This window comes from Gopherus evgoodei, chromosome 3, assembly GCF_007399415.2.
Source record: "Gopherus evgoodei ecotype Sinaloan lineage chromosome 3, rGopEvg1_v1.p, whole genome shotgun sequence".
Taxonomy (NCBI): domain Eukaryota; kingdom Metazoa; phylum Chordata; order Testudines; family Testudinidae; genus Gopherus; species Gopherus evgoodei.
This window is the reverse complement of record NC_044324.1, coordinates 21,340,136-21,357,914: the sequence shown is the minus strand read 5'-3', so window position 1 is coordinate 21,357,914 and position 17,779 is coordinate 21,340,136. Positions and strand designations below refer to the sequence as shown.

Here is a 17,779-nt window from a genome sequence, read left to right as displayed (position 1 = left end):
AAAAGGTATTAAGTGTAATACCATTTTCAGCATATTTACAAGATCTATCTATCTATCGTCTTGTTGTGTAGATAGATAGATAGATCAAATCCTGCAGCGTTTTACCTAAGGTATGGTCTTCTGAATTTAACACAAAAGATCTGTAATGGAATACAGCAGCATCTAACCTTCTGATATTGACCACCTGGATGTCTTGTGATAAACCATATGCATGCAGGGACCAATCCTGAAATCCCTTCTTCAAGAAGGCTAGTCAACTGAAGTTTTGCCGGGGTGCGGCCTGCAGAGTGTAGCTCATAGTCTGGATTTGCCCTTCTGCGTCCAGTTTTCACTCTCTCAGGAGTCAAAATTATTGGCAGGAGCCTTGCGGCTGCTAAGACAAAGCCTCACAAGCAATCGGACTCCCGAAAGCAATGGGTTACGAGGTTAGAAAGACGGGTGGACAAAGAAATGTCCCCGGGATCTTATTCGAAGGGATGCCTTTTCTTTTAAGGCAAGAGGAGGTTCCTCGAAGCTCACGCCCTTCACACTTTAGAAACTCACAAAAAGCCACAGGGAAAGGCAAACATACTCTTTCGTCAACAGCCTTTGTCGGCCAGTGAAGGATAGAGACGCTTCTTCTGTAGGCGTGTGGCTACAACTCTCACAAAAGGTCTTAAAGTGGATCCCTGCTGTTGAGTCTTTCATCACATTGTTCATTCAAACTCCCTTTGAAAGGAGAATTGGTCCTAAGACTTTGGCAAAACTCCCATTAAAGTCGCTGGGAGGTTTGCGCCAGTAAAGACTATTAACTGCAGGCTCGTGATCTGTAATAAAAAGAAACACTGTGAAGTCAGCCTGCCTCGGAACCAGGGACTCTAGAAGGAGCACGGGTAAGGGACAGGAAAATGAAAATTTAGCTCCAGGCTGGTCTGTAAATACTTGAGAACATTTTTAGGTCAAACACCAAGTCACTCTGCTCAACGGTTCTGGGCAGTTGATATGGCCCAACAGCCAGACATCCAGACCAAGCTTCCTGCCACAACAGCAGCCGCAGCTTTATACCAAATGAATTAAGAGGAGCACAGACAAGGAGCACTTTTCAGAAGTCCAGTCTGCCTTGCCCAGTCCTCCCTTCGAAATTCACCATCCCTAATGTCAGGCTAGGTTCTCCCCAAAGAAGAAACCTCTGCACGCTCGTCAATGGGAGAGCACGCTCTATTAAATAATTTACCCAGCTAATTCAATTAAGCCGCGCGCTGAAGTCTGTTGTGGCCATTAGCTTATGGCGAGGATAGGAAAACAGAAAGATACCAATTAACTTTCCTGAAAGAACTTCTTTTGGAGTAATTAATAAGTGATCTGCAGCTTGCCTCAGCCTATTAATTGGGTTTGGGGGGAGGTTAGAAACAAACTGTCTATATGGTGTGCCTTAGAAAAGCATAGGGGACAGAACCAAACAGAACAGATGGAATTGACCAGTACGTGCATATGGCACGTAGATTTCTTAAACTTTTCCTCCAAACAGGAACATTTTGTTGTAGTTTGGTTCACTGATCAAAACTCCCCACACAAGCGAAGTTCGGCTCATCTTTCGCTTTATTTGCGACTGTGCATTTTTGCGTGCGGTGGAGGAGGGGAGGAGTGACTCCCTTTGTTAAGTGGGTACTGAAGGAATCAGTCCTTGTTTAGTAAACGTGCGTCCCACTTAACTAATTATGTATATGTCCTAAAATGTAAGCGTTACTTCCTGTTTGGGGGCAGAAAGTACTTGCAGCCAATGAGACTAGCAAAACTCAAACGGAAATAACTCCCACTCCCCATATGGAAGTTTTCCAAGTAAATAAATAGAAGGTTGATGTGTTCTGTGGAGAACTAGCTCTTTATAAGCATTGATCTGAGGAATGAATTTACATACATATGATAATAGGAAAGAAAATACTGTATGATCCTGTGGGAAAATTGACTCACATCCACTCTTTTCATAACTCATTGTCCCCACGCACAGCCTAGTCTATCGCGTTTTCCGTTGTGTTTTTTTTTCTTTGCTGTATTTATTTGTAGTTCAACCCCTTTTAATATAAATTGCAAAGGAGAAACAATAATCAAAACAAACATAACATCCATGCGACAAAAATAACATCCTTAGGCATTAATAGTGATATAAATCATCGTTTTCAGGAAAATCTTTACCTCTAAAGAGTGTTGAGAGATTGTTTTGTGTCTGAATGAAGAAGAAGAAGAAGAAGAAGAAGAAGAAGAAGAAGAAGAAGAAGAAACAAAGTCATTTATATGTCAGAAGTATTTATTCAAGGTGTCTTAACTTTTTTAGGTTTATGCCCTATTGTTTGTGTGTTTACTGTACACACATATTCCATTCATTGGGAGTGGGGCAATAATTTAAAGGAGTCCAGCTTGTTTATTTACTCCACATTATTTCATCATCTTGTCTACCAGACTCTTGAGAACTCCAGCTATTGCTAGCATGTGGAATCGTTCCTGGAATATCAAACATAGGGAAAGAAAAGGGACCTTTGCTCTCTCAGTAATTAGAATAATCAGTGTCGAAATTCCCTATTAAAAGAAAAAAAGTTAATAAAATGCCTTTCCTTCCTCTTATCCTCCTCCTTCTCCATTAAGGAGAATGGGGGGGGGGGCAACTCTGCCAAGATGAACCCACTAATAAAACATTGGCGTGCTAAAAAGTGTTTGCTGCTGACCCTTGTGCACGCCTGGATAATCGCACTTTTCCATCTCAGACAATGCATTTCAATTCTAGTCGTGTGCCTTTGTCCATTTGTATAAAGAAAAGAGGGCTGAATGACAGCCCTTGTTAGCCTGCATGAACAGATACCAGTAAACCCTCCCCAAAAGTAGACCTTAAAAAAAAAAGCCACATGCCTATTTGCCTGCGGCTTATTATTAAGACACCTTTGCAGCTAAACACTGAAAAGCAAACCAAATTAAATGGCAATTAAAAGAGAGTTATACCCTCTTTTAACTCCAGGCTTGTAATCTGTAGAAACTAGCCATCAGCAGGCACACATCGGCAGGAAATGCCATTTGGCCAGGAACCTTTCTCAGAACGTTTACAACTTCCCAGGATTGTGCTCGATTTGGAACGGTCGTTTGTATTTTGATACTTCTCGTTCTAAATAGAACGTTTCTTCTTCGTCGTCTTCTTCGTTCTTCTCCTAAGTGTGCTTCAGACCCAACCTACCACTGTCAATAAATAAATATATAAATATATTTGTAAAACCTTCATATGTGCAATACAGGGCTATCCAGCTTCAATTAATTTTCCACGAATAAAATGTATCAGCACTTCTTTAAAAAAACTAAAAATAAAACTTAATTTAAATGGAAAACGGTCCACTCTCCTCTCACACAATCCCATCTTTTCCCTCATATTTCATATGTGTGTATATTTAAGTGTATGTGTGTATCTTTAAGTGTATGTATGTATATATATATATATATATATATATACACTATATGTAAGGTATATATACGTGTGTATGTGTGTGTGTGTGTGTATAAAAATTCAGTGCAATTATGCTTTATGGTCTCAGACTAGCTATTTATTTGAAAAACTATTTAAAAAAAGATTGGAATGTGGGATGAACTTGAATTCGATGTAAACGTAAGAAAAAAATCAAGCCCAGCAACATTGTTTTAATTTAGAAAAATACAGCTAAAGACACACACCAAAAATGTGCAATCTTTTATTTGGGTCTATATTTAAAAGCAATAGAACCAACAGGAAGGATCACACTTACCTATTAAAAATGACGATTTAATTAATATAGATTACTATCTCTATTAGCTCTATAGCCTCCCGATAAAATGTGTTCAAAATGCCCCCTTCGATCAGATTAGCTCCCATATTAGCCTGTGTGAGAAAAAAAGCATTCTAAAGAGTGGAGGAAAAACTGTATAAAAATGTTGAAAGAACCTACAGTTCCTTATTAGGCGAAGATACAATATTTATTCCTTGTCTCCTGGGATGAAGCTCCTCTATCTATTGTCCTCCCAGTTCTCAGTGCTGATGCTTAATTTTCAAAACTTCTATATTACCAAGGGACCTACGACATCAGCCAAAGAAATACCCAGCAAGTACAAAATCTGATCCAGGGAGCTGCTTTTGTGCAGAGGGAAAATTTTGTTCCTACAGGTTTTTAGGGTGGTGCATGGAAAAGGAAAGCGATCTGATCTATGCAGATACATTGCAAATTCTCTCGTAGATATAGATTTTTTAAAAACCGGGTGGGGATACAAGGAGTTTGGATGTTTTAAATTTATTTTGATTTGATTTGATTTTTTTGAGAGGGAAGTTTATCCTGAGCCTTTTTTCGGAGAACCCAAAATGTCAACTACATTTCCAGGACTAGTCCACGAAGCAGAGGTATTTTGTGTGTGTATGTGTGTGTGTGTTCATGGGTGTGTGTGTGCATGGGTGTGAGCGTGTGTGCCTCTGTGGTTGTTTCCATTTTTTAATCCATATTGGACCGTTACATTTAATTATAATCCTGCTTCAGAGATCATTTAAAGAGGTATAGGGAGAGAATTCGTTATGACATCTGTCACCAGCCAGAGCAACTCATTGCCACTTTGAAACAGTCCCAGCACGAAAACAGAATTAGACCCCTAATAACATAATGAAGTTGGGGGGAAAATAATTAAATCGCCAGAAACGGGAAGATGTAGCAAGGATGGAGCTTGGCCTTCCTCTAGCAACATTTGACGGGGACAATGTGACGGGATTCCTTAGAAACCGGGGTTCCAAACACAAGAAGGCGGCAGCTAGCTATCTAGATGTGTAATGCTCTATAACACATGGGCGAGATTTTTTCCCCCCTTCTGAGTGTTCCCGTGGAATTAAAGCCCTTCTGCATGATGACTTTTTGTTTCAGTCCCAGATAGCACAGGCTGCGATCAGTACTTTTGGTTGTGGTCCCTTTTTTTTTTAAATTTCTGTGCGGTGGATTCGTTTTGCTCGACTGCACTAAGGCAGGTTCGGGTGTTTATTTATTATTTTGACCAGACCTGCATGACACCCGCCCAAGGTGTTGGGGAAGCGACCTTGGGGCGGCTTGGAGCCAGGCACCTCGAATGGGGGGAAGCTATGCCGGGTAGGGTGCTGGGCAGAGTCGCACACTGTGTTTTAAATGACAAACCTCCAGTTTTGGGGTCTCCTTTTCCTTTCTTCCTTTCAGATACGTCACGACGGATCAAACAGCTATCGTTTGATGCAGCTTGGATGTCTGGAGTCTGTGGCCAACTCAACTGTCGCCTATTCCTCCTCTTCGCCTCTAACTTACTCCACCACGGGCACTGAGTTTGCTTCCCCATATTTCTCCACTAATCACCAGTACACACCACTGCATCACCAGTCCTTCCACTACGAGTTCCAACACGGCCACCCGGCAGTCAACCCTGACGCTTACTCCTTGAATTCTCTCCACCACTCGCAGCAATACTACCAGCAGCTCCACCATGGGGAACCCACCGATTTTATTAACCTGCACAACGCCCGGGCTCTCAAATCCTCTTGCTTGGACGAGCAGAGGCGAGAGCTGGGATGTTTAGATGCTTACCGGCGCCACGACCTGTCTCTTATGAGCCATGGGTCCCAATATGGGATGCATCCCGATCAAAGACTCCTGCCAGGACCAAGCCTCGGGCTTGCAGCCTCGGGGACAGACGATTTGCAGGTAAATAGCATGCAATATACTTTCGATGATGCATCCTCCTCATAGCCTCTTCGCTTCAGGATCGCTCTCACACCGATCACATAGGGTGGAGGCATAAGAGCCATTTCCAGGGTCCAAAACTAAAAACATGTAGTCCTCTTGCCTGACAAATAACCTCGCACCTGGATTAACGTTTTAGATGGTGGCTGAGTTGAAACAGGTGCGATTTGGCTAGTTAATCAGGAGATAGTGTGTGTTTGTGTGTATCCCCTCCAAACCAAAGGCACTCGAAATGGCTACAAAATAATCCACCTAAATCCGTTTTTCTCCCTTTCCTAATGTGTGTGGTAAATGTATATATTTAATTAACACGCGGACACATATAAAAATCCAAATAGACCGAGGGAGGTGGGAAGGAGAAACGTCAGGAAAAAATATATCTCTGCTATGAGATATTTTAAAAAAAAATCTCATGGTGTCCTGCAGATATCCCTTAGTTTAACTGCGATAGATGAAATGTTAAAGCAAAAAGTAAAGAATAAAATAAATGTTGGACAGTAAAATAGTGAAGGTCTTGAGACATATAGATATGGATGCAGATCTATCTATCTATCTATCTATCTATCTATCTATCTATCTATCATCTATCTATCTATCTATCTATCTATCTATCTATCTATCATCTATCTATCTATCTATCTAGATAACCTAGTTTGTAGTCATTTATGAATCCGTTATCATCAGCTAAGAATTGATATCCAGGCATCTATTTGTCCCAAATTAAAATGTATTTTTAAAACTATCATTTATTAGAACAATACATATTTTTAAAAAAGCAATTATACAAATACTTTCCCTTTAAACAAGCTAAGGAGCCAGGTTCACTCCAGATGTAGCCAGGCTAAAACGGATTTAACCGTATTTACTGTACTTACTTCCCCTCAGTCTTTGCTTCCTTTCCCACAATGCACTCTATGTTGTCCTTTCCCCCATACATAGGGATCAGCTGCTCTAAAAGAACCCAGAAGTTTGGAGAACTAAGAAGATCCCAGTTAGAAAGATTTTCCTCTATTTACCTCGGAGCAAGGGATTATTGAGGAGAGGGAATACCAACCAAAGAATATTATCTGTTCGATCCCTTTGGAGGAGAAACTCTTTAAATCTTGATTTTTCTATATTTAAATTCACTAAATAATTGTATATTCTCTGGGCATTTTTAAAATATATTTTCCATAAGGCTTCCCTTATGTCCAGCCCCTAACCCCCAAATCTGGCATTCACTTCTTAGCCCAACTAAAACCTATTTACTCCTTTTTATAACCACGTCTGCTGCTGATTTTTTTGTGTCTGTACAAATTTTTTTTCTTTGCCGGGCACAAAGCCTTGTATCTTTCAAAAGAGGGGATTAAGAACGTTTGCAAGGCAGCGGACAATGCCTAAATCCTGTGCAAAAGAGCACCATACTTTATCCAATTTTCGACTTAGTGCCATTCAACTGGTCATTTATGCAATGTCATCCGACCAAACAACATATTTCCCTTACAAATCATAATAATATAGAAATAATAAAACTTGGTTAAGTTGGCAACTCCAGATTCATGTTTATTAAAAACAGAAATAAACAGCTTTGGAAAAAATAGAGGTAAAGGTTCATCATTTGATCAAAATCCATTTAAAAAATAAACCTGATCCCCCCTTTGCATCTTGGTACCCTCCCTTTCACTTATTTTTCACCCCCTCTATTTCCATACAGAAGAGGGAAATATATTGAGGTATAGAAAAGACTCATCGGGGAGAAATTGAATGTATGTATTTAGTTGCTTCAAAACACATTTTCGGGCTTGTTAATTTCACCATGTGTTTAGTGGGAGGTGTTTTGGTGGTAAACTGAAATAGAGAGGACAGGCGGACTATAAACCAAAACGGTGGTCTAACTAGTTTCCCCTTCTCCTGCGTCTTTCTTTTTAAAACGGTCATCAGCATATGCCTCATTTCCAATGCAACAAATGTAAATATACTTTCCCCTGCACAGAATGTTAAGTGAAAGTCCAATAGTTTAGAGGGCGGTTTAAGTCAGCCTAACAGATGCAAACAGTCTTGGGGCTGGAGTGGCATCTTTCAGTCCCCTAAAAAGATTTTCCATGGACAACAAAGGAAACTGTCACACCTTTTTCCGTCACCGCTTTAATTTATGCTCAGTCGCCAAGTTTTTTTTCATATTGATTTCATAATCACTTTAAAGCAGAACACTTAAAATAAGAAAGAGCCTTGAAAAGGAGGGTCTTACAGGCCAGCGCCAATATGGTGAAACTGGGGGAGAGCGCCAGGACTGTAAAGGTTGTTTTGTAAAGTGGGGGGTTTATTATGCACCGGCTCTCCCTCCGCATTTACTTCACTGTTCACGGGCTGTTGAGTAGGTTAACACCCTTAAAGGACTCTTTCATGTCAAATATCTGGTTTGTTTGTAAAGGAAAATGCGTCTTTACCACATTTCCACTGTGTTTTTTTCCCCCAGTATATATGTAAAAAAAACTGTTAAACCTTTCATGATCCCCAACAAAAATATGTGTAAAAAGGAATTGGATCTAAAAATAAGAGAGTATGAGTTAGAATAAATATAAGGAAGAGAGGTGTAGAAATGCAAACCTCTTCCTAGATAAGCCAAGACACACATACACACATCAACATATATTCTCTTGTACATAGCGCATGAGCGGCTATGTTACATACACACGGGTGTGTATATGTGTGTACACTCTCTCATACACACACAATATACAGCATGAGAGAGAGAGAGATCGATATCTGGTAGAATTATTGACAGCTGCTTTGTTGCTTAGATTTTATTTGTTTAGATCAACAGATATTTGGGAGAATTTCTTTGTGTATACACTGCACACACACACTGTATACATGTACACACACGGAGAGACTATATGCATACACATACACTTCTCAGATCTATCTATCTATCTATCTATCTATCTATCTATCTATCTATCTATCTATCTATCTATCTATATCTATCTATCTATCTTTTCCAATTACCGCCTTTATCTTCTTATAAACCCCTTTCTATCTATCTATCTATCTATCTATCTATCTATCTATCTATCTATCTATCTATCTATCTATCTATCTATCTATCTATCTATCTATCTATCTATCTATTCCCATTCACCGCCTTTATCTCCATATAAACCCCCTTCTATCTATCTATCTATCTATCTATCTATCTAGGCAAATATATATATAGCAAGGAACCTGATACTTACTCAGTGAAAAATACATTTCCTAGGATAGTGGAAGATTAAAGAATTAGACTGAGATATTGTATGGAGTTGTCAGGTAATTTAAATCCCATTTTAGAAATGTGTTGCTGAAATATTGTCTTTACTGTCGTTATTGACCGAGCTTCATATTAAAAACAAACGCTGCTTAATTTTAAGCGTTTTGGTATCTGACTGATTTTTTTTTTCATAATTGAAGGGGTCGGTGGAGGCCCAATGTGGGCTAGTACTGAACAGCCAAGGTGGGGTGATAAGGAGAGGTAAGCAGGTTAAAAAATATTTTCCTATATTTGACTTCTTTTAAAAAAACAACCCTATGTCTCTCTCTGGCTGTTGTTGTGCAAGCATATTACAGATATATTGGAAAACGATTGATGAATTCAAAGAGAAGCACGTTAAAACTAATGTAGTGTCTTGATGGTTTTGTAGCGTATCTGTAATTTACAAATACCCCCCTTCATGGCAGCTCTCCGAAATGAAAGGGAATCGAGGTTTCGGTTTATTTCATTAGTTCCCCGTTTCTCAGGTAGATTTCTTGTTTTGATTTAAAAATATTTGTGCTCTCTAGTGCCTGGCTGTTAAATTTACAGGCTGATCTCTTATGTACAGGGCGAGAGTTCTGGAAATATGAATATAATAAATAACTCAGTGTTACAGAGCGGTTGATAAATCAGTGATTGACAAAGTAGTTAGCTGCCTGGGTAAAGCAGCCCTTGATTCCATCTGCTTCTGAAAATATCTGCAGATTCTGTTCTTTTTCCGGAATACCTTGCTCATGACTATTTGGGGGGAAAAATCTGTTTTGACTAAGAGATGCAAAAATAGGCCGCATTGTCCATAGGCCCATATATTCAACTCCAATATAGAGACATACTGTATCCCAAGATAATGCTTATCAGAAATATATGTATTCATTATCAAACGAATATAAGGGATTTGTCAAAGACCCACCCTACGTCTTAGAAAGTAATATTCTTTCCCGTTATTATTCACCTTCCTGTTGAATGAAGTCCGTTCTTATTCGTTATGCTATTAGGTGCCGTGTTATCGAAGTAGAATAAAACCGATGTTATTATTCAGATCCTGGGACAAACTATAGATTTAAATAAAAAATAAAATACACCCGGGAACGAATCGCCATTAAAATTGCTTTGGAAAAAAAAAACCTCTAGTATTAAACAGAGACTGAGATCCGACACAGATGGTGAGTCACTCCGAATTGTTTCGACTGGTTGTTTTATCCCACGTACAGATTGAAATCCCCAGTTTGGTGGCAAGGAGCATTGTAAATCTTGACCCAGTGACTGTGGGAGGGGAGAATTAGCCCAAAACAAAAGGCGGGAGGTGGGTGGGGTGGATAACAACTGAATCCACTTGTATTTTAAACAAGAGTGATTTGCTTGCCAAGGATTTTAGCACTAGCATAACGTTCAGCAATGAAATCCGACAGCACAAACACGCCGGGGCCTGGTAGTGTCAACGTGGTAGCTGAGAGAACAAAAAGCCAAGTGAGAGGCTGTTATTCAAAGCAATGTGGACGGTAGCTGAAAGGTGGGGCCGTCATTGAGAAGGCTGGTGACACTAGCTCTGGTGCTGAAAGAACAGCGCCACTAATTGCAATCTTTCCCGGCGCTGGCCTCTTCCTTCCAACCTGGGGTTGTCTTTGGAGTCCGTCCTGTGTAACACTATACATATCCCCTGGTTTAAAAATGTAGCCCCCGCCACACGGCTCGGAGGCAAGTTAGATTTAATTCTTATTTCACATAGGAATGAACCAAGGGCGGGGGGGGGGGGGAGAGGGAGGCTGCTGAAGTCTGTAAAGTGGGGGAAAACAGAGGAGTTGAGGGTGACATTCCTCCCACAGTTCTGTTTGCAGTAGTACCGGAGAAGCATGGCGGGTTGAAACTTCAGGACGTCGCAGGGATTGCTTCTACATGGATGTGTGTTAGCAGTTCCTATCGGTTGCAATCTGTCCATAAAAAGGCTTTACCCCCGCCTGCGTGTTTCCCCTTGGCTCTTTCTTCTTGCAATTCAGTTGATATTAATTATATCTTAGAAAATGTTTTCGTTTCTGAACCAAAATCTGACCTCTAGGAAGCTAAATCCTTAGCAAAGAGAGACGGGGAGTGAATGAATTCCCATAAATTGGGGTTTATGTCTGGACTACTTGGCTGGGATCTAATCTCCCTTGTGAGAGAGGATTCATATATCCGTTCTGTTCACATCCAGTTTATTCAATTTCTCCAGCTCAGCTAAGGAGTTTCCAATTACCTGTGTGGCTGATTGCAGTCAAGACTTTTTTTTTTGTAAGCGATCAAGTTGCTCAAGGATTTAAAGATTGATAGTAAAGGAAATCCGGCCTGAAAATATAAGCTTTTTCCTCCATTGATCTAGTGCGGAACCGAAGCTGCACAGGAGCTACCTCTTGATGAAGTCAGGCGTAGATATCAAAGATGAGTCTTCACGTTTCAAATGTATATTAAAAATGCATAATAAATAATTTGTACGACTTCAAAAAAAAGCGATCGGAGTTAGTAATAATCAAAACATCCTACGCCTAACCTCGGTACAGAATCTCATATAAATACATCAGACTTATTTTCCAGTGATACATCATCAAGAATATATTAATTCGGGGCTTCCCTAATATTTTAAACGGCTCGTGTCAGACTTTTTTTCTCGTTAATACATACATATATATATATATATTTAAATAATGAGGTTGGCTGTTCTTTTTTTACTCGAAGGAAGAAAGAAAGAAAGATTTTAAAACAAAGCTCCTCATGTAATTTCCCCGTGAACAGAAGTCATTCTATTGTTCGGCGAAAGAGGAGGGGGGGGGGGTCTTAAAGGCCACGTGGTTTTCTTTATCAACCTGAATAATAATTATAACAAATACAAATAAATCAAAAACAGCCTCAGCAAACCCCCGTGTCCGTCTCCGAACACAGGTCTGACATTGCGCATCCTGGCTGGCTGCGATATTGTTCGGTGCCATGATTTTGTTTTCCTTTAATGAGCCTCGGAAAGTAAAAGACTTTTGCAGGACTTTGGTGGTGGCGAGATAATTACCAGCTAGATAAAATATTTGCCACCAATTCTGATGCAGAGATCCCCATGCTATCACTTTCATTTACTGGTGTGCAGGATATAGCCCGGAGCGCCACTACTCCAACCATCAGAACCAATAATCTTTACTTTACCCACTGCTCGTGTATCGATAGCTTCTCTAGCCTCAGGCAGCTGCTTTGATATGTTAATATTTCTGAGTACCAAATTCTGCAGAGATCATATTAATGTTGTACATACAGACTGGAGCTTTGCCTTAAAGTTGAATATTCAGATCGCCTGTTTCAAAAGAAATCACTCGAAGAAACGAAGCTTCTATTTACAGGAGTCGTCTGTGGTTTTGGATCATTAAAACAAAACAAAACACCAACAAACCCCCACCTTCTCCTCAGACACTTTCCCAGGAAATGTCTCCGGCTTTCATTATGATAGACTCCTTCCCTTTTAGGTTGCCATTTTAAAGCCAAAGAGCCTGCTTCCCGTTTGATTGGGGGGGGCTTGTTTGCTAACCCCCCCCCCAAGCCCCCTTGCGTATGAAGCATCCACCGCTTCAGTGTCCTCACCGCCAAATATTTGGATTTAAAAAGACAACACGGTGACATTTGGCCCCAGTCGTTTTATGAAATCGAGAAGGCAAACTCTAAAAAAAAAAAAAAAAAAAAAAAAAAAAAAAAAAAAAAGCTCTTGTTTCGCTTTGTGATCATCCATCGTTCCTGCCCCAGGCTAATTTCAAGATGCTTAAATACCGCTATCGCCTCTGGGCCATGACGAGAGAGGGGCCAGGCTATCGGCAATTGCTCTTTTTCGATTGCCCTTGGCAACATAAAATACAAACTACTTTGAATCAAAACATTTTGGGGGAATTAATATGATCTGAACTCTGCACGTTCTCAGAGATCTTGAGTTTGTCAGATCGCTTAGAGGTGACTGACATGCGAATGCGGAGGCATTAATGCCTAGCTAGGAACACTGTCAGATCTTATTTGATTAAAAACACAAATTCTTAAAAGCTCAAGCATCAGTCACCCAAAAGTCTGCCAATAAAATCATGGGAAAGACGCTTCCCCTTCTCTCTTCTGCCTTTTATGTATTTACTTATGGCGCTGCCTCCAATTTGAAAGGGATTCGATGCGGCTTGATCATTTTCTCTGATCCTCAGTTTTAATTTGAGACACTTCATGACGAAACTGCAGCCTCATGTCTCACTCATTAAGGGCGAGAGTTTAAGCGGGGGACGCTTAGAGGCGATGTTAACACAGAACAACAAACTGAAGCTCCCCAAGACATTTTCCCCTTTATGATACCTCGGGTCATACATGGAAGGAGCGGTAGACTAGATCTGGGTGTAAAAGGTGCTTTCCATATACTATCTCTGTAATCTCTGCAATAGTGGTACTGAAAACTGGGCAGATACAGGAATGGTAATATCCTTTATTGCTTTTATTTCATTTACATTGCAAACACCTGTTTGGCAGGGAAGTTAACAGGGAATTTATTTTGCTTGCTTGCTAAATATTCTCTATTTCAAGCTAGATTATCCTATTGTATCTCCCTCTCCCTCTCCCCTTCTCTCTCTCTCTCTCTCACCCCTCCGCCACCCCAAGAAAGGCTATACCTATTCCTACATTTCTCCAGTACTATTCTGTATCCAAAATACAATATATATGTAGAACATCGAAAAAGCAGAATTCGGTCTTACATAACAAAGGATAATGTATCGTTCTACAATGATGTTGTGAAACTTTCCACTAAAAGGAAACTTATTTTCTCCAGGTAATTAAGGGCAAAGGATAAGATCTGGATCCACAGGCGCATCCTGTACAGTAGGCTAATATAGCACTATACATAAAGGCAATTTAATCTTTCAATTGTCTTTTCTTCCGTTTGTTGTTCTCAGGCCCCACCTCCTTTCCACCACCAGCTCTTATCCGCTGAAGAACCTTACAATAGTCTTGATAATCCTGTAATACCTATAATTGTGTCCTGAGCCCTAATGCTCTGTAATTAACACGGCTGTCTCTTTTCAGGGGCCAATTTGAATTGTATTAAATCCTAATAACTTGTTTAATTAATAGGTTTCGCAGTTCCAGCCGAGATAATCTCAAACCGACAACAACAAACATTGGTCGAGGGGTTACGCTAGAAGGCAGGGTCTGTAATCCGCGCTGCGTTAGGCGTTTGTGTTTATTAGGCGTCAAATAAAATAAATAATAATGATTTATAAAAAACCTATTCCTGCAGCTTGCTTTGCCCTACACGGGAACGGCAAGCACCTGATTAGGTTGGGAGGGAGTCGGTTTTGTTTGCCTGCACAAATCTTCCCTTGTGGTGTCAAGCCAATGCTGCAACTGGTCGCTAATGTTTGCAAGATCAGGCTCCCTGCGAAACTTGGGGATGGGAACAAACGCCCCATTTCCGTCAGAGCTGCATGGAAATGTGGCTTCAGCTGTAGCATGGAAGGAGTTACTGGGGGGCTGGGGAGTCCGCTCTGTGCTGACCTTCTGCTAGTTTCTTCACCTTCTGCTCCATTGCAAGGCTGGGGGCTTTTGTGCTTCCTAACGCGGGACAACAGCTTCAGCTCGGCCTGGCTGTGAATGGCTGAAACACGCGCTAGCCACACACACACACACACACCCCGGAAGCAACACAAACAGAACTTCCATAGCATACACACACACACACCGGTGCACCATCCAAGCCACACACACAGAATTTCCATAGCATACACACACTCACACACCCTGGAAGCAACACAAACAGAACTTCCATAGCATACACACGGACGCACCGGCGCACAATCCAAGCCACACAAAGAGAACTTCCATAGCACAGACTGGGACAGGGCGCAAAACACAATGCACACGTTGCCCAGCGCACAGAACACCACACGCACCTGAACACCACCACAAGTTATGCGCGCCAGGACAGGAGGCATACATCGGTACAACACACCAGCAGCACACAACGCAAGTAGAAGAGGGTCGCACATCTCGCGCCACGCACACACAGCGAGGACAGCACCCAGACATACAATATGTCAAATACAACACCTCCCACCCGCACGCGCGCGTGCACACCCACACACCCACACACCCCCATAGAGAGAGCACACAGACTAGCACAAAGCCCAGCAGCACCTAATGCAAACGAGACACACAGAGTGCAAAAGACAACACAAGGAAGACAAAAGTACATAATACAACACAGGGAACACAAAACGCACCACACAACGTACCCAAGTCTCATCATTAGACACACACACACATGCACACAGGAAGAAAACACACAATACAACACAAAACACAATACAGAGTGCCAGAATCTCATAATTCAGCATATACGCAGAACACAGCAAGCCAAAAGAAAGAAAGAAAGAGAAAGAAGCCTGCCTACATTTCCCCAAATCTCTGGCACGATGAAGAACTGGCACATTTGCTAAAAGATTGTTAACTGGGAATTTCTGCTTTAAAAAACCTTAATGTCTTAGGAGTTCTTTTAGACAGTTCTGCTTCTTTATGACATATCTGACAGTTTGGGAGACAGGTGAAATAAACAAATCAAACTCTAACAATGCTTAGGAGTTATTGATGTGAAAGAGAAATGGTCTGATTTTTTTCTTTTAGCTCTGAACATTTTGCATTTGAGCCCATATCATTCAAATGGGATTTATGTTCTCATTATAAAGCACAAATCCCTTCAGTATAATTGCATGATGTTGGCATTATGATTGATCAAGTGCCCATTCTCCTTCCATCGAATGTCTTCCCTTGTGCATGTCTGTAGAAATCTTCACAGTTGTGTTCCTGGAAGCCAGTGAGGGAAGGGCAAAAAACAACATAACAAACAAAAGCATACTTGTCCTTTTGTTTATTTTGTTTTGCATCCATTATAGTAACATTCCTACTTCATCTGAATTAACTTCTTAGGTCAAGATTTTCAAACATGGGTGCCCAAAGTTAGGCTCTTAATCGCCTATTTAGGCCTATACTCAAGTGGTTTGATTTTCAAACGTATTGACAACTCCGCAGCTCCCACTGAACTCAACCATATTACTCATGATTTTACAGTTACACAGGTGCTTACATTCTTTGCTGGGTCAGGATCTAAAGCTGGGCAAAAACCTCAAAAAAACCTCCTGATTATTTACTGATTATATATATATAAAATAAAATCACTTCTGCTGCATTCACACCCTTTTTGTGTTTAGTTAAGATGAATATTCTATAAATGAGCTTATCGCACAAATGTACATGGAAACACTACGTTTTAAGTGACTATGAGAGATAGTGACACTGTTTGAACTCATAAATGTAAGAAACCTGATTACAAAGGTTATATGTATTCAGCCTGTCCAGTCACAGATAACCAACACAGCGGGAATTTGGAACATTTACAATGAACTGGTAAGAAATAAACTACAGAGCAGCAGTTCCTCTCAGAAATTAATTTGAATCTGGATAATTTGATGAATAATTCAGAGAAAATTATAAATTGCCCACAGTGACTCATAAAGAGAAAAAGAGGTGAAATGTTCCAAATAAATCACTCATCAGCAGCTATTTTGACAGCTCTTCTATTACTTAACAAAATATAAGGATTTCCATTTCTCCATTTTGTAATAAACTGCAAATTTGCCAGATTTTCAGAACACAGTAAAAAAAAAATCTGAATGGTGTCATGAATTGTAACCCAGAAATTCATTTTAAATGCACCTGTAGACATAATAGAATAATAAAAGAACAGAAACTAATGTTAATTGTTTATATAAGATAAATCCCACATATATCTCCTTAAAAACCCATTTCTTCAATGACGACTCTAGTGAATTATGCTGATTCTTATAGAAAAGCACTATATACACATGTGATTTGCTACAGGCCAGAAAAAAAATATGAAATCACAATGCAGTGACAGCAGTAGAAATATATGTCTCACATTTCTGACAAAGCAATACCATTGTTTTCTATTAAAACACAAACAATTAATGCACAACATTTTAACTAACGGGAGGATGGGAGGCATCTCAGAACACAGATCTATTGATAAATGGGCACACATGTGCCCTATTCAGGATAACCACATGTCTAACTTAAAGAATGTCAGTGAGATTTAAAGTTAAGCATGTGCTTAAATGAATCGGAATCTAAATGATTTTTCACCACACTACATTATCATGTATATCTTCTATTCATAATAAAAACCATAATCAAAATCAAAATCCATAAACCTGTCTTTGCACCTTCATTTACTGACATTTTCATTGCATTGACAGGACTGATGTGTTTCTAATAAGTTAGTGGAGTTCACTGCTGTTCCTACTGTTATTATTTGATGCATTTATCACTGTTGGTGGCTAGTGTTTTGCACTGAAATAGTTCATTTGGTGCAAAGAGGAGAATAAAGTACCAATACTCTCCGAAAACTGGCACTTACTTCCTTTTAATGCTAATTTGTCGGCTATTTAGCACAACACTTGATAGTTCTATTTCAAGAGGCGACAGTCAGATTAGGGGTGAGGGAACAAAGTCAAAGCAGAGTCCAGCACAATGAAGCCAGTTTTACTCCTATTTAAGTAAATGGGAAGGAAATTTTTCCCCTTTGCCTTCAGTGGGAATAGGATTGGGCCCAAAAGTATTACAGCAAAAATTAAAAATACCCTTTCCCTATTAAAGCACCCAATCCTTCAAAGAGTTTATCAACAGCATCCTCATCTCCCAGTGAAGTTCATGGCTTAGGACACTCTATACC

General features: G+C 40.2%; 1 protein-coding gene across 1 annotated transcript in view; it reads left to right on the top strand.

Moving 5' to 3' along the window:
* Window positions 1-4,313: 4,313 nt before the first annotated feature.
* The window catches only part of TFAP2D (transcription factor AP-2 delta), a 54,764-nt gene continuing 41,298 nt past the window's right edge, over window positions 4,314-17,779 (top strand). Inside the window, exons 1-3 of the mRNA XM_030558421.1 lie at window positions 4,314-4,384; window positions 5,196-5,693; window positions 9,162-9,222. Of these exons, the coding sequence (XP_030414281.1) occupies window positions 4,346-4,384; window positions 5,196-5,693; window positions 9,162-9,222 (598 nt within the window). The 5' untranslated portion in view covers window positions 4,314-4,345. The remainder of the gene's footprint in view (window positions 4,385-5,195; window positions 5,694-9,161; window positions 9,223-17,779) is intronic.